The sequence below is a fragment of the Salvelinus fontinalis genome, chromosome 28 (assembly GCF_029448725.1).
Source record: "Salvelinus fontinalis isolate EN_2023a chromosome 28, ASM2944872v1, whole genome shotgun sequence".
Taxonomy (NCBI): domain Eukaryota; kingdom Metazoa; phylum Chordata; class Actinopteri; order Salmoniformes; family Salmonidae; genus Salvelinus; species Salvelinus fontinalis.
In genome coordinates, this window is record NC_074692.1 from 48,179,868 (window position 1) to 48,207,535 (window position 27,668).

The window sequence follows — 27,668 nt, forward strand, 5'->3', positions numbered from 1 at the left end:
ACAAACTGACTTGTTGGAAAGATGGCATCCTATGACGGTGTCATGTTGAAAGTCACTGGGCTCTTCAGTAAGGCCATTCGACTTCTGTTTGTCTATGGCTCTGTGCTCGATTTTATACGCCTGTCGGCAACAGGTGTGGCTGAAATAGAATCCACTAATTTGAAGGGGCGTCCACATACTTTTGTACAAGCCAAACAAGCTACTGCCACCTTGTGTTCTGGGGTATTTTGACACTATTGGATCAGTGACGTATCTGTGATATATGAACAACATAAAGTGAACAGCCGAGGTGTGGATGTCAACAGCTGGATGTCATAAGGTGAACGCACCAATTTGTAAGTCGCTCTGGATAAGAGCGTCTGCTAAATGACTTAAATGTAAATGTAAATGTACCTTTCAGCAGTCGGTATCCTTTTGGGTTTCAGAGCCCTAGAGCTCTGGAAAAGTTTGGCAAAAAGCTGGCTTTAGGCTAAAAACAAACTGCTAACTGCTAGCCTCCGGGCCCAAACCCACCTGTCTCTCATGGCTTCGCTCGCCCCTGGATGTACCACCTGCCAGTACCTGAGCCAGAGAGTCGCTGAGCTGGAGGGGAGAGTATCTGTCTTGCGCCAGATCAAGGAGGACGAAGAACTCCTGGACTCCATGGTTATACAAACCACCTCCAAAATCGACGACGTCACCTGCCCCTGGCTCGGCACCTCCACTTCTGGGGAGCCTGTAACTGTGAAACTCCATTCGGTTCCCTTAAATGAGCCATGGCCCAGACTAGGAGCTAAACCGAAGGGCCTGGTCTGTTCCACCCCTTCTACTCCGCCTCAGGATGCCTGGATTGCTGTCCGGGGAGGAAAGCACTCCAGGAAACGGAATCCATCAAATGTTTCGGAGGTGCTACAATTGGGGAGGAGATTCAAGGTCCTGGAAGACCTGGAAGTGCATTCCAATCATACTGTACACGGTCCCTCCGCTTCATCTCTACTGCTGCCATCTCACTCTCAGGTGGAAGTGCCCAAGCACACTCATCTGCGCTCCTTGCCTGCCACTAGGTCGTCAGTCTCAGCTGCTAGCCCCCCTCAACCTGCTAGGAGGCAGATCACCCGGGAGAGGCCCCGTCATTTACCCAATAAACCCATCTGTAGTCCTTCCGTTCTCGTGGTGGGTTCATCCATGGTCCGAAACGTTTCAATCCGGAAAGCTGAGACCTTCTGCTACCCTGGCGCTAGGATCTCTGACCTAGATTCCATGCTACCGCTACTTATTAGCAAGCACTCCGCCGCTTCAACTGTCATTGTCCATGTTGGGTCAAATGACATTCAACTCCAGCAGTCAGAGAAATTGAGAGACGATTTTAAAACATTGATAAATACGCTGCTGGAATCTGGGAAGCAGTGTGTTGTTTATTGTCCATTTCCATCCACACGCTACACGGATATGGTTTTTAGTCGTATACGCCAATTACACACCTGGCTTAAGGGATACTGCTGCACGATGAGAATTCCTTTTGTGGATAACTTTGCAGCTTTTACAGACCGACCAGGTCTATTTCTTCGGGACAATTTACATCTTAACAGGTATGGCTCCAGCATCCTCTCCACCAACATGTCTCTTACTCTTGCCTCATGTAGAGCCTTTGATACCTGACGTTGTGTATTCTCGGCGGTTGACTTTTGGGATTGTACGCTCCCCTATCAGACTATGTTCAATGCTCCTCTCCCAGTTTCATTAATTAGTTCCTCAATTGCAAATATGGAACAAACTACAGTTAACAACCTTTCTGCAATTCCTAGATTATTGTCCAATCACCGTATTGCGAATACTACTCACATGCAGAGAGGTATTGTTAGTAGTAATCTTGTCCCCATAAAATTGAGCTCTGTCAATAGCTCGAAAATGGTTTATTGCTCATCTAGTGCAGCTTCAGGTGCTACCTTGGATACTCCATCTGATATGAATTCCCGTAGCGATGGTATTGGAATAATTCATTTGAATGCTAGAAACCTGATCCAAAAGTTGGACTTTATTGAAATTTTGGTCTCACAATCAAATGTTGACGTTCTGATTGTATCTGAATCGTGGCTGTGTGATTCTGTGTCAGATTCAGATGTTCAGTTGATTGGATACAATATTTATAGAACTGATAGAGTTGGTAGAGGTGGTGGTATTGCGATTTATGTTAAATGCTGCTTAAATGTTTCTGTGTCCATATCAACCTCTGTCTCAAAGCAATATGAATGTCTAGTTTTAAACGTGGTACTTGGTAATAATGCTCATTTAACTCTAGCAGGGGTATATCACCCCCCCTCAGCTTCTCCTTGTACTCTATGCAAATTATCTGATATACTGTCTAATTATGCAAACTCTGAATTACTGATTTTGGGAGATTTTAACCTGGATTAGCTCTCACCAGTATCCGATAAATTAAAAGGCATTTGTACTGAGCTAAATCTAACTCAGCTGGTAACTAAACCAACCCGTCCCAACTTTAAGAACCCAGTAAAATCCACTCTACTAGACATTATTCTAACAAATACCCCCCATAAATACACAGCCAGTGGGGTTTTTGCAAATGATATCAGTGACCACTGCCCTATTGCTTGTATTAGAGATACCATGCTGAAACACTCTGATCCCTGTATAATCTCTAAGAGAAATTATAAACATTTCTCACAGCAAGCTTTTATCCTTGACTTATATCACTCTGAGCTTTTATCCACTTGCTGCTTTCTGGACCCGGTTTTAGCCCTTGCTTTTTTCTCTTCTATTGTTACCTCTATGTCTGATAAACATGCCCCGCTTAAGAATCACAGAGTAAGAAACCGAACCAGTTCTTGGTTCTCTCCTGAATTGTCAGGTCTTTTCTTGCAAAAGAATCGGGCCTGGGCCTTGGCGAGGAAAACAAGTACTCCAGCTGATTGGCTGTTTTTTAGGCAATTGAGAAATAAATTTACTGCAGCTGTCAAAAAGGCAAAATCAAATTACTTCCTTAATGCTATGACAGATTCTGCAGGAGATCCTGCAAAATTCTGGAAAACCGTTAATTCACTGAAACGGGGGAATTCTGCTGTTTCTCTTCCTAAGCAAATTACCTCAGACTTCTGTATTCTAACTGAAAAAAATGATATGTGTGATGCTTTTAATAAGCATTTCATCTCTGCTGGTTTTTTATTTGAAAGGAAAAGTGGACTTTGTGGTACTGGCCAGTTAGTTGATTTTTCGTCTTGCTTTTCAACCGTTACTCTGAAAAATGGTAACCCTGTTTTTATTTTCCAGAAAATAACTGAAGCAGAGGTTCTAATTGCCCTGTGTGCCATTGATACTAAGAAATCCTTAGGCGCTGACAATTTAGACCCGTACTTACTTAAGTGTGCTGCACCTATTTTTGCTGGTTCAGTAACACACATTTTTAATCTAACATTAAGCACAGGAAACATCCCTAAGGTGTGGAAAGCAGCTTTTGTTCTGCCATTACATAAGGGAGGTGACGGTAGTGATTTGGATAACTATCGACCCATCTCTAGGCTCCCTTGTCTGGTAAAGATTCTAGAATCTGTAGTCAACAAACAGTTACAATCTTTTCTTTCTGCTAACAGTATTCTTAGTACCAATCAATCTGGTTTTAGATCTAAACACAGTACCACATCGGCCACTATGCTTGTTGTAAATGATATTGCAAATGCCTTAGACGATAGAAAGCACTGTGCTGCGTTGTTTGTAGATTTGTCAAAAGCTTTTGACACTGTAGACCATGCTATCCTTCTGAGTAAGCTGTCATCTATAGGACTGGGCACTGATGCCTGCCGATGGTTTTATGACTATCTTAAAGATAGAACTCAAGCCGTCATGGTCGATGGGGTCAAGTCTGACCCCTTACAGTTACTTAAAGGGGTCCCTCAGGGTTCAATAATTGGCCCACTATTGTTCTCACTTTATATAAACAACATTGGTGATGATGTCAGACATTGTAAATTCCATTTATATGCAGATGACACAGTGATGTACTCTATTGCTCCAACAGCGGACCAAGCTTTAATGCAGTTGGAGTCTGATTTTAGGATACTACAGGGGTCTCTTTTACAGCTTAAACTTGTTTTAAACGCTAAGAAAACAAATGTCATGTTTTTTTCTAGGTCTAAACTCTCAGTTAGAAACACGTTTGTAATCACTAGCTTGGATGGTACTCAAATCAATAAGGTCTCTGCATATAAATACTTAGGGGTATGGTTAGATGATAGGCTTTCTTTTAAAAAACATGTTACTGAATTGGGAAAAAAGCTCAAATTCAAGATAGGATTCCTTTACAGAAACAGGGCTTGTCTGTCCTCTGTAAACAGGAAAAAAATTGTGCAGGCTACTTTTATGTCCGTTTTACATTATGGTGATATTATCTATATGCATGCATCGGCAAACACATTAAAACCACTGGATGCTATTTACCATTGTGCACTCAGGTTTATCACGGGTTATGGTTACAGAAGTCATCACTGTATCCTATATCAACATGTGGGTTGGGTCTCTATCTGTGAGGCGAGAGCAACATGCTCTCTTGTTTATTTATAAAGCACTTCTTTTAAAACTACCTCCATATATATCATCATTAATTTCCACAAGATGTACTAATTTTAAAACCAGATCACAGATGTGGATTACTTTAGAGACTCCTGCGGTCTCCACAGAGTTGGGTAGGACTGCCTTCAGTTCCTTTGCACCTTATTTATGGAACAAACTGCAGATCCAACTTAAGTTAGACACTCTGGTGTCCCTTGCCCATTTTAAAATGTTTATGGAGGATCAATATGATGTTGTCTGTGATTGTTTCTGTTGAATTGTATATGTTTTGAAATGTTCTTGTCTGTATGTCTAAAACTGTACATGTCAACATGTTTACACAGGGCACAGCCGTAAAAGAGATCCAGGTCTCAGTCTGTTTTCCCTGTTAAAATAAAGATTTAAAAAAATAAATAAAAAAAAAGATGAACAGGCAGAACCAAGACTCAACGGACACTTGTTGTTTCTGTCTACAACTGATTCATAACCCTTCTCTGTTATGTAACGCTGGAATGGTAGCCTGGTAGCCATGTGCTGGGAAGTCATTTCTAGCAACTACTTGGTACCACTTGGGTGTGCGATAGAAGAGTACATACATGTCTGCTGCTGCACATAATCGGCCCACTTCTCCTTTATGCTTGTTCACCTCGCTGCTTATATGGACTCCGCTGAGTATTCAAATAGTGTTGGTGAATTCTAGAAGCAGGACATTCCAGTGGTAGTTGATCAGATGATGCTGAAGCCAAGTCTCTAACTGCTTCCAGTCCAGTAGCCTCATAGAACCAGACAGACGGTCTCTGGAAGCAGATCAGAGAAATGAACTAGTCAGGTGTTCTACTCCCTGAAGACAGACTCCTATTGTACTCTATAACTGCCTCATCTGAACACTTTTAAAGACAGACTCCTGTTGTACTCTATAACTGCCTCATCTGAACACTTTTAAAGACAGACTCCTATTGTACTCTATAACTGCCTCATCTGAACACTTTTAAAGACAGACTCCTGTTGTACTCTATAACTGCCTCATCTGAACACTTTTAAAAACAGACTCCTGTTTTAGTATTTGAGTGTCGTTCTCAGCTATTGTAGTTTTTGTGTGTCCCCTTAAGTCTATATCTGTCCTCGTCCTGTGTCCCCTTAAGTCTATATCTGTCCTCGTCCTGTGTCCCCTTAAGTCTATATCTGTCCTCGTCCTGTGTCCCCTTCTGTCTATATCTGTCCACTTCCTGTGTCCCCTTAAGTCTATATCTGTCCTCGTCCTATGTCCCCTTAAGTCTATATCTGTCCTCGTCCTGTGTCCCCTTAAGTCTATATATGTCCTCGTCCTGTGTCCCCTTAAGTCTATATCTGTCCTCGTCCTGTGTCCACTTCTGTCTATATCTGTCCTCGTCCTATGGCCACTTCTGTCTATATCTGTCCTCGTCCTGTGTCCCCTTCTGTCTATATCTGTCCTCGTCCTGTGTCCACTTCTGTCTATATCTGTCCTCGTCCTGTGTCCACTTCTGTCTATATCTGTCCTCGTCCTGTGTCCACTTCTGTCTATATCTGTCCTCGTCCTGTGGCCACTTCTGTCTATATCTGTCCTCGTCCTGTGTCCACTTCTGTCTATATCTGTCCTCGTCCTGTGTCCACTTCTGTCTATATCTGTCCTCGTCCTGTGTCCACTTCTGTCTATATCTGTCCTCTTCTTGTGTCCACTTCTGTCTATATCTGTCCTCGTCCTGTGTCCACTTCTGTCTATATCTGTCCTCGTCCTGTGTCCACTTCTGTCTATATCTGTCCTCGTCCTGTGTCCACTTCTGTCTATATCTGTCCTCGTCCTGTGTCCACTTCTGTCTATATCTGTCCTCTTCTTGTGTCCACTTCTGTCTATATCTGTCCTCGTCCTGTGACCCCTTCTGTCTATATCTGTCCTCGTCCTGTGTCCACTTCTGTCTATATCTGTCCTCGTCCTGTGTCCACTTCTGTCTATATCTGTCCTCGTCCTGTGTCCACTTCTGTCTATATCTGTCCTCTTCCTGTGTCCACTTCTGCATCTGACTCCTCCCCTCTTCTATGATTGGTCCAGATCGGGGTCAGCTGCAGGTGTCCAGTGAAGTCATCCAGAGTTCAGAGGTCAGCCAGACGGAGATAGTGTCACATGACCCCAGGTCCCCGCCCAGCCCGGCCACGCTGAAACACCGCATGGACCAGCAGATGTCCACCGCCTTAAACGGTACGGAACTACTACCAATCTGGCAACACACAGAACTACTAATAATCTGGCAACACACAGAACTACTACCAATCTGGCAACACACAGAACTACTACCAATCTGACAACACACAGAACTACTAATAATCTGGCAACACACAGAACTACTACCAATCTGGCAACACACAGAACTACTACCAATCTGACAACACACAGAACTACTACCAATCTGGCAACACACAGAACTACTACCAATCTGGCAACACACAGAACTACTACCAATCTGGCAACACACAGAACTACTACCAATCTGACAACACACAGAACTACTACCAATCTGGCAACACACAGAACTACTACCAATCTGGCAACACACAGAACTACTACCAATCTGGCAACACACAGAACTACTACCAATCTGGCAACACACAGAACTACTACCAATCTGGCAACACACAGAACTACTACCAATCTGGCAACACACAGAACTACTACCAATCTGGCAACACACAGAACTACTACCAATCTGGCAACACACAGAACTACTTCCTTTCTGGCAACACACAGAACTACAACCAATCTGGCAACACACAGAACTACTTCCTTTCTGGCAACACACAGAACTACAACCAATCTGGCAACACACAGAACTACTTCCTTTCTGGCAACACACAGAACTACTTCCTTTCTGGCAACACACAGAACTACAACCAATCTGGCAACACACATAACTACTACCAATCTGGCAACACACAGAACTACTACCAATCTGACAACACACAGAACTACTACCAATCTGACAACACACAGAACTACTACCAATCTGGCAACACACAGAACTACTACCAATCTGGCAACACACAGAACTACTACCAATCTGGCAACACACAGAACTACTACCAATCTGGCAACACACAGAACTACTACCAATCTGGCAACACACAGAACTACTACCAATCTGGCAACACACAGAACTACTACCAATCTGGCAACACACAGAACTACTACCAATCTGGCAACACACAGAACTACTACCAATCTGACAACACACAGAACTACTACTAATCTGGCAACACACAGAACTACTACCAATCTGGCAACACTCAGAACTACTACCAATCTGGCAACACTCAGAACTACAACCAATCTGGCAACACACAGAACTACTACCAATCTGGCAACACACAGAACTACTACCAATCTGGCAACACACAGAACTACAACCAATCTGGCAACACACAGAATTACTACCAATCTGGCAACACACAGAATTACTACCAATCTGACAACGCACAGAACTACTACCAATCTGGCAACACACAGAACTACTACCAATCTGGCAACACACAGAACTACTACCAATCTGGCAACACACAGAACTACTACCAATCTGGCAACACACAGAACTACTACCAATCTGGCAACACACAGAACTACTACCAATCTGGCAACACACAGAACTACTACCAATCTGGCAACACACAGAACTACTACCAATCTGGCAACACACAGAACTACTACCAATCTGGCAACACACAGAACTACTACCAATCTGGCAACACACAGAACTACAACCAATCTGGCAACACTCAGAACTACTACCAATCTGGCAACACACAGAACTACTACCAATCTGGCAACACACAGAACTACTTCCAGTCTGGGAAAACACTCGTACACACACACAGAATACATTACTCCTGCACGATACCGTGCTATGGCTGGACTGGCCTCTCAATCTGGCAACGCTTCTCAGGCACAGAACTATACTGTTCCCTACTACTGTTGGAAAACACCAACAGCCCATTTATAATGTTTGAGATAGCTGGAGGACTTGTTACCCTGCCACACAGACACAGGGGCTAGCTGGAGGACTTGTTACCCTGCCACACACACACAGGGGCTAGCTGGAGGACTTGTTACCCTGCCACACACACACAGGGGCTAGCTGGAGGACTTGATACCCTGCCACACACACACAGGGGTTAGCTGGAGGACTTGTTACCCTGCCACACACACACAGGGGCTAGCTGGAGGACTTGTTACCCTGCCACACACACACAGGGGATACGTTCCAAATGGAACCCAGGGCCCGTGGGGCTCTGTAGGGGATAGGAACCATTTGACCAGGGCGCGTGGGGCTCTGTAGGGAATAGGAACCATTTGACCGGGGCGCGTGGGGCTCTGTAGGGGATAGGAACCATTTGACCAGGGCGCGTGGGGCTCTGTAGGGGATAGGAACCATTTTACCAGGGCGCGTGGGGCTCTGTAGGGGATAGGAACCATTTGACCAGGGCCCGTGGGGCTCTGTAGGGAATAGGAACCATTTGACCGGGGCGCGTGGGGCTCTGTAGGGGATAGGAACCATTTGACCAGGGCCCGTGGGGCTCTGTAGGGGATAGGAACCATTTGACCAGGGCGCGTGGGGCTCTGTAAGGGATAGGAACCATTTGACCAGGGCGCGTGGGGCTCTGTAGGGGATAGGAACCATTTGACCAGGGCCCGTGGGGCTCTGTAGGGAATAGGAACCATTTGACCAGGGCGCGTGGGGCTCTGTAGGGGATAGGAACCATTTGACCAGGGCGCGTGGGGCTCTGTAGGGAATAGGAACCATTTGACCAGGGCGCGTGGGGCTCTGTAGGGGATAGGAACCATTTGACCAGGGCGCGTGGGGCTCTGTAGGGGATAGGAACCATTTGACCAGGGCGTGTGGGGCTCTGTAGGGGATAGGAACCATTTGACCAGGGCGCGTGGGGCTCTGTAGGGAATAGGAACCATTTGACCAGGGCGCGTGGGGCTCTGTAGGGAATAGGAACCATTTGACCAGGGCGCGTGGGGCTCTGTAGGGGATAGGAACCATTTGACCAGGGCCCGTGGGGCTCTGTCTTGAATAGGAACCATTTGACCAGGGCCCGTGGGGCTCTGTAGGGAATAGGAACCATTTGACCAGGGCCCGTGGGGCTCTGTAGGGGATAGGAACCATTTGACCAGGGCGCGTGGGGCTCTGTAGGGGATAGGAACCATTTGACCAGGGCGCGTGGGGCTCTGTAGGGAATAGGAACCATTTGACCAGGGCGCGTGGGGCTCTGTAGGGGATAGGAACCATTTGACCAGGGCGCGTGGGGCTCTATAGGGGATAGGAACCATTTGACCAGGGCCAGTGGGGCTCTGTAAGGGATAGGAACCATTTGACCAGGGCGCGTGGGGCTCTGTAGGGAATAGGAACCATTTGACCAGGGCGCGTGGGGCTCTGTAGGGGATAGGAACCATTTGACCAGGGCGCGTGGGGCTCTGTAGGGAATAGGAACCATTTGACCAGGGCGCGTGGGGCTCTGTAGGGAATAGGAACCATTTGACCAGGGCCCGTGGGGCTCTGTAGGGAATAGGAACCATTTGACCAGGGCGCGTGGGGCTCTGTAGGGAATAGGAACCATTTGACCGGGGCGCGTGGGGCTCTGTAGGGAATAGGAACCATTTGACCAGGGCGCGTGGGGCTCTGTAGGGAATAGGAACCATTTGACCAGGGCGCGTGGGGCTCTGTAGGGGATAGGAACCATTTGACCAGGGCGCGTGGGGCTCTGTAGGGGATAGGAACCATTTGACCAGGGCGCGTGGGGCTCTGTAGGGGATAGGAACCATTTGACCAGGGCGCGTGGGGCTCTGTAGGGGATAGGAACCATTTGACCAGGGCGCGTGGGGCTCTGTAGGGGATAGGAACCATTTGACCAGGGCGCGTGGGGCTCTGTAGGGAATAGGAACCATTTGACCAGGGCCCGTGGGGCTCTGTAGGGGATAGGAACCATTTGACCAGGGCCCGTGGGGCTCTGTAGGGGATAGGAACCATTTGACCGGGGCGCGTGGGGCTCTGTAGGGGATAGGAACCATTTGACCGGGGCGCGTGGGGCTCTGTAGGGGATAGGAACCATTTGACCAGGGCGCGTGGGGCTCTGTAGGGAATAGGAACCATTTGACCAGGGCCCGTGGGGCTCTGTAGGGAATAGGAACCATTTGACCAGGGCCCGTGGGGCTCTGTAGGGAATAGGAACCATTTGACCAGGGCCCGTGGGGCTCTGTAGGGGATAGGAACCATTTGACCAGGGCGCGTGGGGCTCTGTAGGGGATAGGAACCATTTGACCAGGGCCCGTGGGGCTTTGTAGGGGATAGGAACCATTTGACCAGGGCGCGTGGGGCTCTGTAGGGGATAGGAACCATTTGACCGGGGCGCGTGGGGCTCTGTAGGGGATAGGAACCATTTGACCGGGGCGCGTGGGGCTCTGTAGGGGATAGGAACCATTTGACCGGGGCGCGTGGGGCTCTGTAGGGGATAGGAACCATTTGACCGGGGCGCGTGGGGCTCTGTAGGGGATAGGAACCATTTGACCGGGGCGCGTGGGGCTCTGTAGGGAATAGGAACCATTTAGGATATAGTTAGAAGGGAAAACACTTTTCTGTCTCCCTGTAGTCGTTTAGAGCTAATAGTTAACAGCCTTCTAATTAAGTCTACTGACAAGGGACTGGGGCTTTTCTGCAGACGTTAGTTACAGTGAGAGAGCTAAGCATGCTAATTGACATGTTGTATTTTTAGCATACTGATGTTGCTGCTTAAAAGGAACTATCATCTTCAAACAGGCTAGACAAGCTGCCAATGATATCTCCTTTCTCCTCAAATGTATCACTTCTTTACTACTTTCCACATATCTGAAATCTTTTGATTGGTGGATGAAATGAAATCAAACTTTATTTATCACATGCTTCGTAAACAACAGGTGTAGACAATAACCGGCAGATAACATGTGATGACTGCCACAGCCCGAGTTGGGGCTGTATGTGAAATGGATTGGGTGCAGGGTGTCTAGGATAATGGTGTAGATGTAAACCATGACCAGCCTTTCAAAGCCCTTCATGGCTACAGACGTGAGTGCTACAGGTCGGTAATCATTTAGGCAGGTTACCTTAGTGTTCTTGGGCACAGGGACTATGGTGGTCTGCTTAAAACATGTTGGTATTACAGACTGGGTCAGGGAGAGGTTGAACATGGTGGTATTACAGACTGGGTCAGGGAGAGGTTGAACATGGTGGTATTACAGACTGGGTCAGGGAGAGGTTGAACATGTAGATATTACAGACTGGGTCAGGGAGAGGTTGAAACATGTAGATATTACAGACTGGGTCAGGGAGAGGTTGAACATGTAGATATTACAGACTGGGTCAGGGAGAGGTTGAAACATGTAGATATTACAGACTGGGTCAGGGAGAGGTTGAAACATGTAGATATTACAGACTGGGTCAGGGAGAGGTTGAAACATGTAGATATTACAGACTGGGTCAGGTTGAAACATGTAGATATTACAGACTGGGTCAGGGAGAGGTTGAACATGTAGATATTACAGACTGGGTCAGGGAGAGGTTGAACATGTAGATATTACAGACTGGGTCAGGGAGAGGTTGAACATGTAGATATTACAGACTGGGTCAGGGAGAGGTTGAACATGTAGATATTACAGACTGGGTCAGGGAGAGGTTGAACATGTAGATATTACAGACTGGGTCAGGGAGAGGTTGAACATGTAGATATTACAGACTGGGTCAGGGAGAGGTTGAAACATGTAGATATTACAGACTGGGTCAGGGAGAGGTTGAACATGTAGATATTACAGACTGGGTCAGGGAGAGGTTGAACATGTAGATATTACAGACTGGGTCAGGGAGAGGTTGAACATGTAGATATTACAGACTGGGTCAGGGAGAGGTTGAACATGTAGATATTACAGACTGGGTCAGGGAGAGGTTGAACATGTAGATATTACAGACTGGGTCAGGGAGAGGTTGAACATGTAGATATTACAGACTGGGTCAGGGAGAGGTTGAACATGTAGATATTACAGACTGGGTCAGGGAGAGGTTGAACATGTAGATATTACAGACTGGGTCAGGGAGAGGTTGAAACATGTAGATATTACAGACTGGGTCAGGGAGAGGTTGAACATGTAGATATTACAGACTGGGTCAGGGAGAGGTTGAAACATGTAGATATTACAGACTGGGTCAGGGAGAGGTTGAACATGTAGATATTACAGACTGGGTCAGGGAGAGGTTGAAACATGTAGATATTACAGACTGGGTCAGGGAGAGGTTGAACATGTAGATATTACAGACTGGGTCAGGGAGAGGTTGAAACATGTAGATATTACAGACTGGGTCAGGGAGAGGTTGAACATGTAGATATTACAGACTGGGTCAGGGAGAGGTTGAAACATGTAGATATTACAGACTGGGTCAGGGAGAGGTTGAAACATGTAGATATTACAGACTGGGTCAGGGAGAGGTTGAACATGTAGATATTACAGACTGGGTCAGGGAGAGGTTGAACATGTAGATATTACAGACTGGGTCAGGGAGAGGTTGAACATGTAGATATTACAGACTGGGTCAGGGAGAGGTTGAACATGTAGATATTACAGACTGGGTCAGGGAGAGGTTGAAACATGTAGATATTACAGACTGGGTCAGGGAGAGGTTGAACATGTAGATATTACAGACTGGGTCAGGGAGAGGTTGAAACATGTAGATATTACAGACTGGGTCAGGGAGAGGTTGAACATGTAGATATTACAGACTGGGTCAGGGAGAGGTTGAACATGTAGATATTACAGACTGGGTCAGGGAGAGGTTGAAACATGTAGATATTACAGACTGGGTCAGGGAGAGGTTGAAACATGTAGATATTACAGACTGGGTCAGGGAGAGGTTGAACATGTAGATATTACAGACTGGGTCAGGGAGAGGTTGAACATGTAGATATTACAGACTGGGTCAGGGAGAGGTTGAACATGTAGATATTACAGACTGGGTCAGGGAGAGGTTGAACATGTAGATATTACAGACTGGGTCAGGGAGAGGTTGAAACATGTAGATATTACAGACTGGGTCAGGGAGAGGTTGAAACATGTAGATATTACAGACTGGGTCAGGGAGAGGTTGAAACATGTAGATATTACAGACTGGGTCAGGGAGAGGTTGAAACATGTAGATATTACAGACTGGGTCAGGGAGAGGTTGAAACATGTAGATATTACAGACTGGGTCAGGGAGAGGTTGAACATGTAGATATTACAGACTGGGTCAGGGAGAGGTTGAAACATGTAGATATTACAGACTGGGTCAGGGAGAGGTTGAAACATGTAGATATTACAGACTGGGTCAGGGAGAGGTTGAAACATGTAGATATTACAGACTGGGTCAGGTTGAACATGTAGATATTACAGACTGGGTCAGGGAGAGGTTGAAACATGTAGATATTACAGACTGGGTCAGGGAGAGGTTGAAACATGTAGATATTACAGACTGGGTCAGGTAGAGGTTGAACATGTAGATATTACAGACTGGGTCAGGGAGAGGTTGAAACATGTAGATATTACAGACTGGGTCAGGGAGAGGTTGAAACATGTAGATATTACAGACTGGGTCAGGGAGAGGTTGAAACATGTAGATATTACAGACTGGGTCAGGGAGAGGTTGAACATGTAGATATTACAGACTGGGTCAGGGAGAGGTTGAAACATGTAGATATTACAGACTGGGTCAGGGAGAGGTTGAACATGTAGATATTACAGACTGGGTCAGGGAGAGGTTGAAACATGTAGATATTACAGACTGGGTCAGGGAGAGGTTGAACATGTAGATATTACAGACTGGGTCAGGGAGAGGTTGAAACATGTAGATATTACAGACTGGGTCAGGGAGAGGTTGAAACATGTAGATATTACAGACTGGGTCAGGGAGAGGTTGAACATGTAGATATTACAGACTGGGTCAGGGAGAGGTTGAACATGTAGATATTACAGACTGGGTCAGGGAGAGGTTGAACATGTAGATATTACAGACTGGGTCAGGGAGAGGTTGAAACATGTAGATATTACAGACTGGGTCAGGGAGAGGTTGAACATGTAGATATTACAGACTGGGTCAGGGAGAGGTTGAACATGTAGATATTACAGACTGGGTCAGGGAGAGGTTGAACATGTAGATATTACAGACTGGGTCAGGGAGAGGTTGAACATGTAGATATTACAGACTGGGTCAGGGAGAGGTTGAAACATGTAGATATTACAGACTGGGTCAGGGAGAGGTTGAAACATGTAGATATTACAGACTGGGTCAGGGAGAGGTTGAAACATGTAGATATTACAGACTGGGTCAGGGAGAGGTTGAACATGTAGATATTACAGACTGGGTCAGGGAGAGGTTGAACATGTAGATATTACAGACTGGGTCAGGGAGAGGTTGAAACATGTAGATATTACAGACTGGGTCAGGGAGAGGTTGAAACATGTAGATATTACAGACTGGGTCAGGGAGAGGTTGAAACATGTAGATATTACAGACTGGGTCAGGGAGAGGTTGAACATGTAGATATTACAGACTGGGTCAGGGAGAGGTTGAAACATGTAGATATTACAGACTGGGTCAGGGAGAGGTTGAACATGTAGATATTACAGACTGGGTCAGGTTGAACATGTAGATATTACAGACTGGGTCAGGGAGAGGTTGAACATGTAGATATTACAGACTGGGTCAGGGAGAGGTTGAAACATGTAGATATTACAGACTGGGTCAGGGAGAGGTTGAAACATGTAGATATTACAGACTGGGTCAGGGAGAGGTTGAAACATGTAGATATTACAGACTGGGTCAGGGAGAGGTTGAACATGTAGATATTACAGACTGGGTCAGGGAGAGGTTGAAACATGTAGATATTACAGACTGGGTCAGGGAGAGGTTGAACATGTAGATATTACAGACTGGGTCAGGGAGAGGTTGAAACATGTAGATATTACAGACTGGGTCAGGGAGAGGTTGAACATGTAGATATTACAGACTGGGTCAGGGAGAGGTTGAAACATGTAGATATTACAGACTGGGTCAGGGAGAGGTTGAACATGTAGATATTACAGACTGGGTCAGGGAGAGGTTGAACATGTAGATATTACAGACTGGGTCAGGGAGAGGTTGAACATGTAGATATTACAGACTGGGTCAGGGAGAGGTTGAAACATGTAGATATTACAGACTGGGTCAGGGAGAGGTTGAACATGTAGATATTACAGACTGGGTCAGGGAGAGGTTGAAACATGTAGATATTACAGACTGGGTCAGGGAGAGGTTGAACATGTAGATATTACAGACTGGGTCAGGGAGAGGTTGAAACATGTAGATATTACAGACTGGGTCAGGGAGAGGTTGAACATGTAGATATTACAGACTGGGTCAGGGAGAGGTTGAAACATGTAGATATTACAGACTGGGTCAGGGAGAGGTTGAACATGTAGATATTACAGACTGGGTCAGGGAGAGGTTGAAACATGTAGATATTACAGACTGGGTCAGGGAGAGGTTGAACATGTAGTATTACAGACTGGGTCAGGGAGAGGTTGAACATGTAGATATTACAGACTGGGTCAGGGAGAGGTTGAACATGTAGATATTACAGACTGGGTCAGGGAGAGGTTGAACATGTAGATATTACAGACTGGGTCAGGGAGAGGTTGAACATGTAGATATTACAGACTGGGTCAGGGAGAGGTTGAAACATGTAGATATTACAGACTGGGTCAGGGAGAGGTTGAAACATGTAGATATTACAGACTGGGTCAGGGAGAGGTTGAAACATGTAGATATTACAGACTGGGTCAGGGAGAGGTTGAAACATGTAGATATTACAGACTGGGTCAGGGAGAGGTTGAACATGTAGATATTACAGACTGGGTCAGGGAGAGGTTGAAACATGTAGATATTACAGACTGGGTCAGGGAGAGGTTGAACATGTAGATATTACAGACTGGGTCAGGGAGAGGTTGAACATGTAGATATTACAGACTGGGTCAGGGAGAGGTTGAACATGTAGATATTACAGACTGGGTCAGGGAGAGGTTGAACATGTAGATATTACAGACTGGGTCAGGGAGAGGTTGAAACATGTAGATATTACAGACTGGGTCAGGGAGAGGTTGAACATGTAGATATTACAGACTGGGTCAGGGAGAGGTTGAACATGTAGATATTACAGACTGGGTCAGGGAGAGGTTGAAACATGTAGATATTACAGACTGGGTCAGGGAGAGGTTGAAACATGTAGATATTACAGACTGGGTCAGGGAGAGGTTGAACATGTAGATATTACAGACTGGGTCAGGGAGAGGTTGAACATGTAGATATTACAGACTGGGTCAGGGAGAGGTTGAAACATGTAGATATTACAGACTGGGTCAGGGAGAGGTTGAACATGTAGATATTACAGACTGGGTCAGGGAGAGGTTGAACATGTAGATATTACAGACTGGGTCAGGGAGAGGTTGAAACATGTAGATATTACAGACTGGGTCAGGGAGAGGTTGAAACATGTAGATATTACAGACTGGGTCAGGGAGAGGTTGAAACATGTAGATATTACAGACTGGGTCAGGGAGAGGTTGAAACATGTAGATATTACAGACTGGGTCAGGGAGAGGTTGAAACATGTAGATATTACAGACTGGGTCAGGGAGAGGTTGAACATGTAGATATTACAGACTGGGTCAGGGAGAGGTTGAAACATGTAGATATTACAGACTGGGTCAGGGAGAGGTTGAAACATGTAGATATTACAGACTGGGTCAGGGAGAGGTTGAACATGTAGATATTACAGACTGGGTCAGGGAGAGGTTGAACATGTAGATATTACAGACTGGGTCAGGGAGAGGTTGAAACATGTAGATATTACAGACTGGGTCAGGGAGAGGTTGAACATGTAGATATTACAGACTGGGTCAGGGAGAGGTTGAAACATGTAGATATTACAGACTGGGTCAGGGAGAGGTTGAACATGTAGATATTACAGACTGGGTCAGGGAGAGGTTGAAACATGTAGATATTACAGACTGGGTCAGGGAGAGGTTGAACATGTAGATATTACAGACTGGGTCAGGGAGAGGTTGAACATGTAGATATTACAGACTGGGTCAGGGAGAGGTTGAAACATGTAGATATTACAGACTGGGTCAGGGAGAGGTTGAAACATGTAGATATTACAGACTGGGTCAGGTTGAACATGTAGATATTACAGACTGGGTCAGGGAGAGGTTGAAACATGTAGATATTACAGACTGGGTCAGGGAGAGGTTGAACATGTAGATATTACAGACTGGGTCAGGGAGAGGTTGAAACATGTAGATATTACAGACTGGGTCAGGGAGAGGTTGAACATGTAGATATTACAGACTGGGTCAGGTTGAACATGTAGATATTACAGACTGGGTCAGGGAGAGGTTGAACATGTAGATATTACAGACTGGGTCAGGGAGAGGTTGAACATGTAGATATTACAGACTGGGTCAGGGAGAGGTTGAACATGTAGATATTACAGACTGGGTCAGGGAGAGGTTGAAACATGTAGATATTACAGACTGGGTCAGGGAGAGGTTGAACATGTAGATATTACAGACTGGGTCAGGGAGAGGTTGAACATGTAGATATTACAGACTGGGTCAGGGAGAGGTTGAAACATGTAGATATTACAGACTGGGTCAGGGAGAGGTTGAACATGTAGATATTACAGACTGGGTCAGGGAGAGGTTGAACATGTAGATATTACAGACTGGGTCAGGTTGAACATGTAGATATTACAGACTGGGTCAGGGAGAGGTTGAAACATGTAGATATTACAGACTGGGTCAGGTTGAACATGTAGATATTACAGACTGGGTCAGGGAGAGGTTGAAACATGTAGATATTACAGACTGGGTCAGGGAGAGGTTGAAACATGTAGATATTACAGACTGGGTCAGGGAGAGGTTGAAACATGTAGATATTACAGACTGGGTCAGGGAGAGGTTGAAACATGTAGATATTACAGACTGGGTCAGGTTGAACATGTAGATATTACAGACTGGGTCAGGGAGAGGTTGAACATGTAGATATTACAGACTGGGTCAGGGAGAGGTTGAAACATGTAGATATTACAGACTGGGTCAGGGAGAGGTTGAAACATGTAGATATTACAGACTGGGTCAGGGAGAGGTTGAACATGTAGATATTACAGACTGGGTCAGGGAGAGGTTGAAACATGTAGATATTACAGACTGGGTCAGGGAGAGGTTGAACATGTAGATATTACAGACTGGGTCAGGGAGAGGTTGAAACATGTAGATATTACAGACTGGGTCAGGGAGAGGTTGAAACATGTAGATATTACAGACTGGGTCAGGGAGAGGTTGAACATGTAGATATTACAGACTGGGTCAGGGAGAGGTTGAAACATGTAGATATTACAGACTGGGTCAGGGAGAGGTTGAAACATGTAGATATTACAGACTGGGTCAGGGAGAGGTTGAAACATGTAGATATTACAGACTGGGTCAGGGAGAGGTTGAAACATGTAGATATTACAGACTGGGTCAGGGAGAGGTTGAACATGTAGATATTACAGACTGGGTCAGGGAGAGGTTGAACATGTAGATATTACAGACTGGGTCAGGGAGAGGTTGAAACATGTAGATATTACAGACTGGGTCAGGGAGAGGTTGAACATGTAGATATTACAGACTGGGTCAGGGAGAGGTTGAACATGTAGATATTACAGACTGGGTCAGGGAGAGGTTGAAACATGTAGATATTACAGACTGGGTCAGGGAGAGGTTGAACATGTAGATATTACAGACTGGGTCAGGGAGAGGTTGAAACATGTAGATATTACAGACTGGGTCAGGGAGAGGTTGAACATGTAGATATTACAGACTGGGTCAGGGAGAGGTTGAACATGTAGATATTACAGACTGGGTCAGGGAGAGGTTGAACATGTAGATATTACAGACTGGGTCAGGGAGAGGTTGAACATGTAGATATTACAGACTGGGTCAGGGAGAGGTTGAACATGTAGATATTACAGACTGGGTCAGGGAGAGGTTGAAACATGTAGATATTACAGACTGGGTCAGGGAGAGGTTGAACATGTAGATATTACAGACTGGGTCAGGGAGAGGTTGAACATGTAGATATTACAGACTGGGTCAGGGAGAGGTTGAACATGTAGATATTACAGACTGGGTCAGGGAGAGGTTGAACATGTAGATATTACAGACTGGGTCAGGGAGAGGTTGAACATGTAGATATTACAGACTGGGTCAGGGAGAGGTTGAACATGTAGATATTACAGACTGGGTCAGGGAGAGGTTGAAACATGTAGATATTACAGACTGGGTCAGGGAGAGGTTGAACATGTAGATATTACAGACTGGGTCAGGGAGAGGTTGAAACATGTAGATATTACAGACTGGGTCAGGGAGAGGTTGAACATGTAGATATTACAGACTGGGTCAGGGAGAGGTTGAACATGTAGATATTACAGACTGGGTCAGGGAGAGGTTGAACATGTAGATATTACAGACTGGGTCAGGGAGAGGTTGAACATGTAGATATTACAGACTGGGTCAGGGAGAGGTTGAACATGTAGATATTACAGACTGGGTCAGGGAGAGGTTGAAACATGTAGATATTACAGACTGGGTCAGGGAGAGGTTGAACATGTAGATATTACAGACTGGGTCAGGGAGAGGTTGAACATGTAGATATTACAGACTGGGTCAGGGAGAGGTTGAACATGTAGATATTACAGACTGGGTCAGGGAGAGGTTGAAACATGTAGATATTACAGACTGGGTCAGGGAGAGGTTGAACATGTAGATATTACAGACTGGGTCAGGGAGAGGTTGAACATGTAGATATTACAGACTGGGTCAGGGAGAGGTTGAACATGTAGATATTACAGACTGGGTCAGGGAGAGGTTGAACATGTAGATATTACAGACTGGGTCAGGGAGAGGTTGAACATGTAGATATTACAGACTGGGTCAGGGAGAGGTTGAACATGTAGATATTACAGACTGGGTCAGGGAGAGGTTGAACATGTAGATATTACAGACTGGGTCAGGGAGAGGTTGAACATGTAGATATTACAGACTGGGTCAGGGAGAGGTTGAACATGTAGATATTACAGACTGGGTCAGGGAGAGGTTGAACATGTAGATATTACAGACTGGGTCAGGGAGAGGTTGAACATGTAGATATTACAGACTGGGTCAGGGAGAGGTTGAACATGTAGATATTACAGACTGGGTCAGGGAGAGGTTGAACATGTAGATATTACAGACTGGGTCAGGGAGAGGTTGAACATGTAGATATTACAGACTGGGTCAGGGAGAGGTTGAACATGTAGATATTACAGACTGGGTCAGGGAGAGGTTGAACATGTAGATATTACAGACTGGGTCAGGGAGAGGTTGAACATGTAGATATTACAGACTGGGTCAGGGAGAGGTTGAACATGTAGATATTACAGACTGGGTCAGGGAGAGGTTGAACATGTAGATATTACAGACTGGGTCAGGGAGAGGTTGAACATGTAGATATTACAGACTGGGTCAGGGAGAGGTTGAACATGTAGATATTACAGACTGGGTCAGGGAGAGGTTGAACATGTAGATATTACAGACTGGGTCAGGGAGAGGTTGAACATGTAGATATTACAGACTGGGTCAGGGAGAGGTTGAACATGTAGATATTACAGACTGGGTCAGGGAGAGGTTGAACATGTAGATATTACAGACTGGGTCAGGGAGAGGTTGAAACATGTAGATATTACAGACTGGGTCAGGGAGAGGTTGAAACATGTAGATATTACAGACTGGGTCAGGGAGAGGTTGAACATGTAGATATTACAGACTGGGTCAGGGAGAGGTTGAACATGTAGATATTACAGACTGGGTCAGGGAGAGGTTGAAACATGTAGATATTACAGACTGGGTCAGGGAGAGGTTGAACATGTAGATATTACAGACTGGGTCAGGGAGAGGTTGAAACATGTAGATATTACAGACTGGGTCAGGGAGAGGTTGAAACATGTAGATATTACAGACTGGGTCAGGGAGAGGTTGAACATGTAGATATTACAGACTGGGTCAGGGAGAGGTTGAAACATGTAGATATTACAGACTGGGTCAGGGAGAGGTTGAAACATGTAGATATTACAGACTGGGTCAGGGAGAGGTTGAAACATGTAGATATTACAGACTGGGTCAGGGAGAGGTTGAACATGTAGATATTACAGACTGGGTCAGGGAGAGGTTGAAACATGTAGATATTACAGACTGGGTCAGGGAGAGGTTGAAACATGTAGATATTACAGACTGGGTCAGGGAGAGGTTGAACATGTAGATATTACAGACTGGGTCAGGGAGAGGTTGAAACATGTAGATATTACAGACTGGGTCAGGGAGAGGTTGAACATGTAGATATTACAGACTGGGTCAGGGAGAGGTTGAACATGTAGATATTACAGACTGGGTCAGGGAGAGGTTGAACATGTAGATATTACAGACTGGGTCAGGGAGAGGTTGAAACATGTAGATATTACAGACTGGGTCAGGGAGAGGTTGAACATGTAGATATTACAGACTGGGTCAGGGAGAGGTTGAAACATGTAGATATTACAGACTGGGTCAGGGAGAGGTTGAACATGTAGATATTACAGACTGGGTCAGGGAGAGGTTGAACATGTAGATATTACAGACTGGGTCAGGGAGAGGTTGAACATGTAGATATTACAGACTGGGTCAGGGAGAGGTTGAACATGTAGATATTACAGACTGGGTCAGGGAGAGGTTGAACATGTAGATATTACAGACTGGGTCAGGGAGAGGTTGAACATGTAGATATTACAGACTGGGTCAGGGAGAGGTTGAACATGTAGATATTACAGACTGGGTCAGGGAGAGGTTGAACATGTAGATATTACAGACTGGGTCAGGGAGAGGTTGAACATGTAGATATTACAGACTGGGTCAGGGAGAGGTTGAACATGTAGATATTACAGACTGGGTCAGGGAGAGGTTGAACATGTAGATATTACAGACTGGGTCAGGGAGAGGTTGAACATGTAGATATTACAGACTGGGTCAGGGAGAGGTTGAACATGTAGATATTACAGACTGGGTCAGGGAGAGGTTGAACATGTAGATATTACAGACTGGGTCAGGGAGAGGTTGAACATGTAGATATTACAGACTGGGTCAGGGAGAGGTTGAAACATGTAGATATTACAGACTGGGTCAGGGAGAGGTTGAACATGTAGATATTACAGACTGGGTCAGGGAGAGGTTGAACATGTAGATATTACAGACTGGGTCAGGGAGAGGTTGAACATGTAGATATTACAGACTGGGTCAGGGAGAGGTTGAACATGTAGATATTACAGACTGGGTCAGGGAGAGGTTGAAACATGTAGATATTACAGACTGGGTCAGGGAGAGGTTGAAACATGTAGATATTACAGACTGGGTCAGGGAGAGGTTGAACATGTAGATATTACAGACTGGGTCAGGGAGAGGTTGAAACATGTAGATATTACAGACTGGGTCAGGGAGAGGTTGAACATGTAGATATTACAGACTGGGTCAGGGGGTTGAACATGTAGATATTACAGACTGGGTCAGGGAGAGGTTGAACATGTAGATATTACAGACTGGGTCAGGGAGAGGTTGAACATGTAGATATTACAGACTGGGTCAGGGAGAGGTTGAACATGTAGATATTACAGACTGGGTCAGGGAGAGGTTGAACATGTAGATATTACAGACTGGGTCAGGGAGAGGTTGAACATGTAGATATTACAGACTGGGTCAGGGAGAGGTTGAACATGTAGATATTACAGACTGGGTCAGGGAGAGGTTGAACATGTAGATATTACAGACTGGGTCAGGGAGAGGTTGAAACATGTAGATATTACAGACTGGGTCAGGGAGAGGTTGAACATGTAGATATTACAGACTGGGTCAGGGAGAGGTTGAAACATGTAGATATTACAGACTGGGTCAGGGAGAGGTTGAACATGTAGATATTACAGACTGGGTCAGGGAGAGGTTGAATATGTAGATATTACAGACTGGGTCAGGGAGAGGTTGAAACATGTAGATATTACAGACTGGGTCAGGGAGAGGTTGAACATGTAGATATTACAGACTGGGTCAGGGAGAGGTTGAAACATGTAGATATTACAGACTGGGTCAGGGAGAGGTTGAAACATGTAGATATTACAGACTGGGTCAGGGAGAGGTTGAACATGTAGATATTACAGACTGGGTCAGGGAGAGGTTGAACATGTAGATATTACAGACTGGGTCAGGGAGAGGTTGAACATGTAGATATTACAGACTGGGTCAGGGAGAGGTTGAAACATGTAGATATTACAGACTGGGTCAGGGAGAGGTTGAACATGTAGATATTACAGACTGGGTCAGGGAGAGGTTGACCATGTAGATATTACAGACTGGGTCAGGGAGAGGTTGAACATGTAGATATTACAGACTGGGTCAGGTTGAACATGTAGATATTACAGACTGGGTCAGGGAGAGGTAGAACATGTAGATATTACAGACTGGGTCAGGGTTGAAACATGTAGATATTACAGACTGGGTCAGGGAGAGGTTGAACATGTAGATATTACAGACTGGGTCAGGGAGAGGTTGAAACATGTAGATATTACAGACTGGGTCAGGGAGAGGTTGAAACATGTAGATATTACAGACTGGGTCAGGGAGAGGTTGAACATGTAGATATTACAGACTGGGTCAGGGAGAGGTTGAACATGTTGGTATTACAGACTGGGTCAGGGAGAGGTTGAACATGTTGGTATTACAGACTGGGTCAGGGAGAGGTTGAAACATGTAGATATTACAGACTGGGTCAGGGAGAGGTTGAAACATGTAGATATTACAGACTGGGTCAGGGAGAGGTTGAACATGTTGGTATTACAGACTGGGTCAGGGAGAGGTTGAAACATGTAGATATTACAGACTGGGTCAGGGAGAGGTTGAACATGTAGATATTACAGACTGGGTCAGGGAGAGGTTGAAACATATAGATATTACAGACTGGGTCAGGGAGAGGTTGAACATGGTGGTATTACAGACTGGGTCAGGGAGAGGTTGAAACATGTAGGTATTACAGACTGGGTCAGGGAGAGGTTGAACATGGTGGTATTACAGACTGGGTCAGGGAGAGGTTGAAACATATAGATATTACAGACTGGGTCAGGGAGAGGTTGAACATGGTGGTATTACAGACTGGGTCAGGGAGAGGTTGAACATGTAGATATTACAGACTGGGTCAGGGAGAGGTTGAAACATATAGATATTACAGACTGGGTCAGGGAGAGGTTGAAACATGTAGATATTACAGACTGGGTCAGGGAGAGGTTGAACATGGTGGTATTACAGACTGGGTCAGGGAGAGGTTGAACATGTAGATATTACAGACTGGGTCAGGGAGAGGTTGAACATGTAGATATTACAGACTGGGTCAGGGAGAGGTTGAAACATGTAGGTATTACAGACTGGGTCAGGGAGAGGTTGAAACATGTAGGTATTACAGACTGGGTCAGGGAGAGGTTGAACATGTAGATATTACAGACTGGGTCAGGGAGAGGTTGAACATGTAGATATTACAGACTGGGTCAGGGAGAGGTTGAAACATGTAGATATTACAGACTGGGTCAGGGAGAGGTTGAACATGTAGATATTACAGACTGGGTCAGGGAGAGGTTGAACATGTAGGTATTACAGACTGGGTCAGGGAGAGGTTGAAACATGTAGATATTACAGACTGGGTCAGGGAGAGGTTGAACATGTAGATATTACAGACTGGGTCAGGGAGAGGTTGAACATGTAGATATTACAGACTGGGTCAGGGAGAGGTTGAACATGTAGATATTACAGACTGGGTCAGGGAGAGGTTGAACATGGTGGTATTACAGACTGGGTCAGGGAGAGGTTGAACATGTAGATATTACAGACTGGGTCAGGGAGAGGTTGAACATGGTGGTATTACAGACTGGGTCAGGGAGAGGTTGAACATGTAGATATTACAGACTGGGTCAGGGAGAGGTTGAAACATGTAGATATTACAGACTGGGTCAGGGAGAGGTTGAAACATGTAGATATTACAGACTGGGTCAGGGAGAGGTTGAAACATGTAGATATTACAGACTGGGTCAGGGAGAGGTTGAACATGTAGATATTACAGACTGGGTCAGGGAGAGGTTGAAACATGTAGATATTACAGACTGGGTCAGGGAGAGGTTGAACATGTAGATATTACAGACTGGGTCAGGGAGAGGTTGAAACATGTAGATATTACAGACTGGGTCAGGGAGAGGTTGAAACATGTAGATATTACAGACTGGGTCAGGGAGAGGTTGAAACATGTAGATATTACAGACTGGGTCAGGGAGAGGTTGAAACATGTAGATATTACAGACTGGGTCAGGGAGAGGTTGAACATGTAGATATTACAGACTGGGTTCAGGGAGAGGTTGAAACATGTAGATATTACAGACTGGGTCAGGGAGAGGTTGAACATGTAGATATTACAGACTGGGTCAGGGAGAGGTTGAACATGTAGATATTACAGACTGGGTCAGGGAGAGGTTGAAACATGTAGATATTACAGACTGGGTCAGGGAGAGGTTGAACATGTAGATATTACAGACTGGGTCAGGGAGAGGTTGAACATGTAGATATTACAGACTGGGTCAGGGAGAGGTTGAACATGTAGATATTACAGACTGGGTCAGGGAGAGGTTGAAACATGTAGATATTACAGACTGGGTCAGGGAGAGGTTGAACATGTAGATATTACAGACTGGGTCAGGGAGAGGTTGAAACATGTAGATATTACAGACTGGGTCAGGGAGAGGTTGAAACATGTAGATATTACAGACTGGGTCAGGGAGAGGTTGAACATGTAGATATTACAGACTGGGTCAGGGAGAGGTTGAACATGTAGATATTACAGACTGGGTCAGGGAGAGGTTGAAACATGTAGATATTACAGACTGGGTCAGGGAGAGGTTGAACATGTAGATATTACAGACTGGGTCAGGGAGAGGTTGAAACATGTAGATATTACAGACTGGGTCAGGGAGAGGTTGAAACATGTAGATATTACAGACTGGGTCAGGGAGAGGTTGAAACATGTAGATATTACAGACTGGGTCAGGGAGAGGTTGAACATGTAGATATTACAGACTGGGTCAGGGAGAGGTTGAACATGTAGATATTACAGACTGGGTCAGGGAGAGGTTGAAACATGTAGATATTACAGACTGGGTCAGGGAGAGGTTGAAACATGTAGATATTACAGACTGGGTCAGGGAGAGGTTGAAACATGTAGATATTACAGACTGGGTCAGGGAGAGGTTGAAACATGTAGATATTACAGACTGGGTCAGGGAGAGGTTGAACATGTAGATATTACAGACTGGGTCAGGGAGAGGTTGAACATGTAGATATTACAGACTGGGTCAGGGAGAGGTTGAACATGTAGATATTACAGACTGGGTCAGGGAGAGGTTGAACATGTAGATATTACAGACTGGGTCAGGGAGAGGTTGAACATGTAGATATTACAGACTGGGTCAGGTTGAACATGTAGATATTACAGACTGGGTCAGGGAGAGGTTGAACATGTAGATATTACAGACTGGGTCAGGGAGAGGTTGAACATGTAGATATTACAGACTGGGTCAGGGAGAGGTTGAAACATGTAGATATTACAGACTGGGTCAGGGAGAGGTTGAACATGTAGATATTACAGACTGGGTCAGGGAGAGGTTGAACATGTAGATATTACAGACTGGGTCAGGGAGAGGTTGAAACATGTAGATATTACAGACTGGGTCAGGGAGAGGTTGAACATGTAGATATTACAGACTGGGTCAGGGAGAGGTTGAACATGTAGATATTACAGACTGGGTCAGGGAGAGGTTGAACATGTAGATATTACAGACTGGGTCAGGGAGAGGTTGAAACATGTAGATATTACAGACTGGGTCAGGGAGAGGTT

The 27,668-nt window shown here is 45.4% G+C and overlaps 1 protein-coding gene across 4 annotated transcripts in view; it reads left to right on the plus strand.

Annotated features, from left to right (window-relative positions):
- The window catches only part of kank1a (KN motif and ankyrin repeat domains 1a), a 383,083-nt gene that overhangs the window by 246,311 nt on the left and 109,104 nt on the right, over positions 1–27,668 (plus strand). For all 4 annotated transcript variants that reach the window (XM_055887878.1, XM_055887877.1, XM_055887880.1 and 1 more), the window contains one exon: positions 6,611–6,757. In XM_055887878.1, the coding sequence (XP_055743853.1) occupies positions 6,611–6,757 (147 nt within the window). The remainder of the gene's footprint in view (positions 1–6,610; positions 6,758–27,668) is intronic.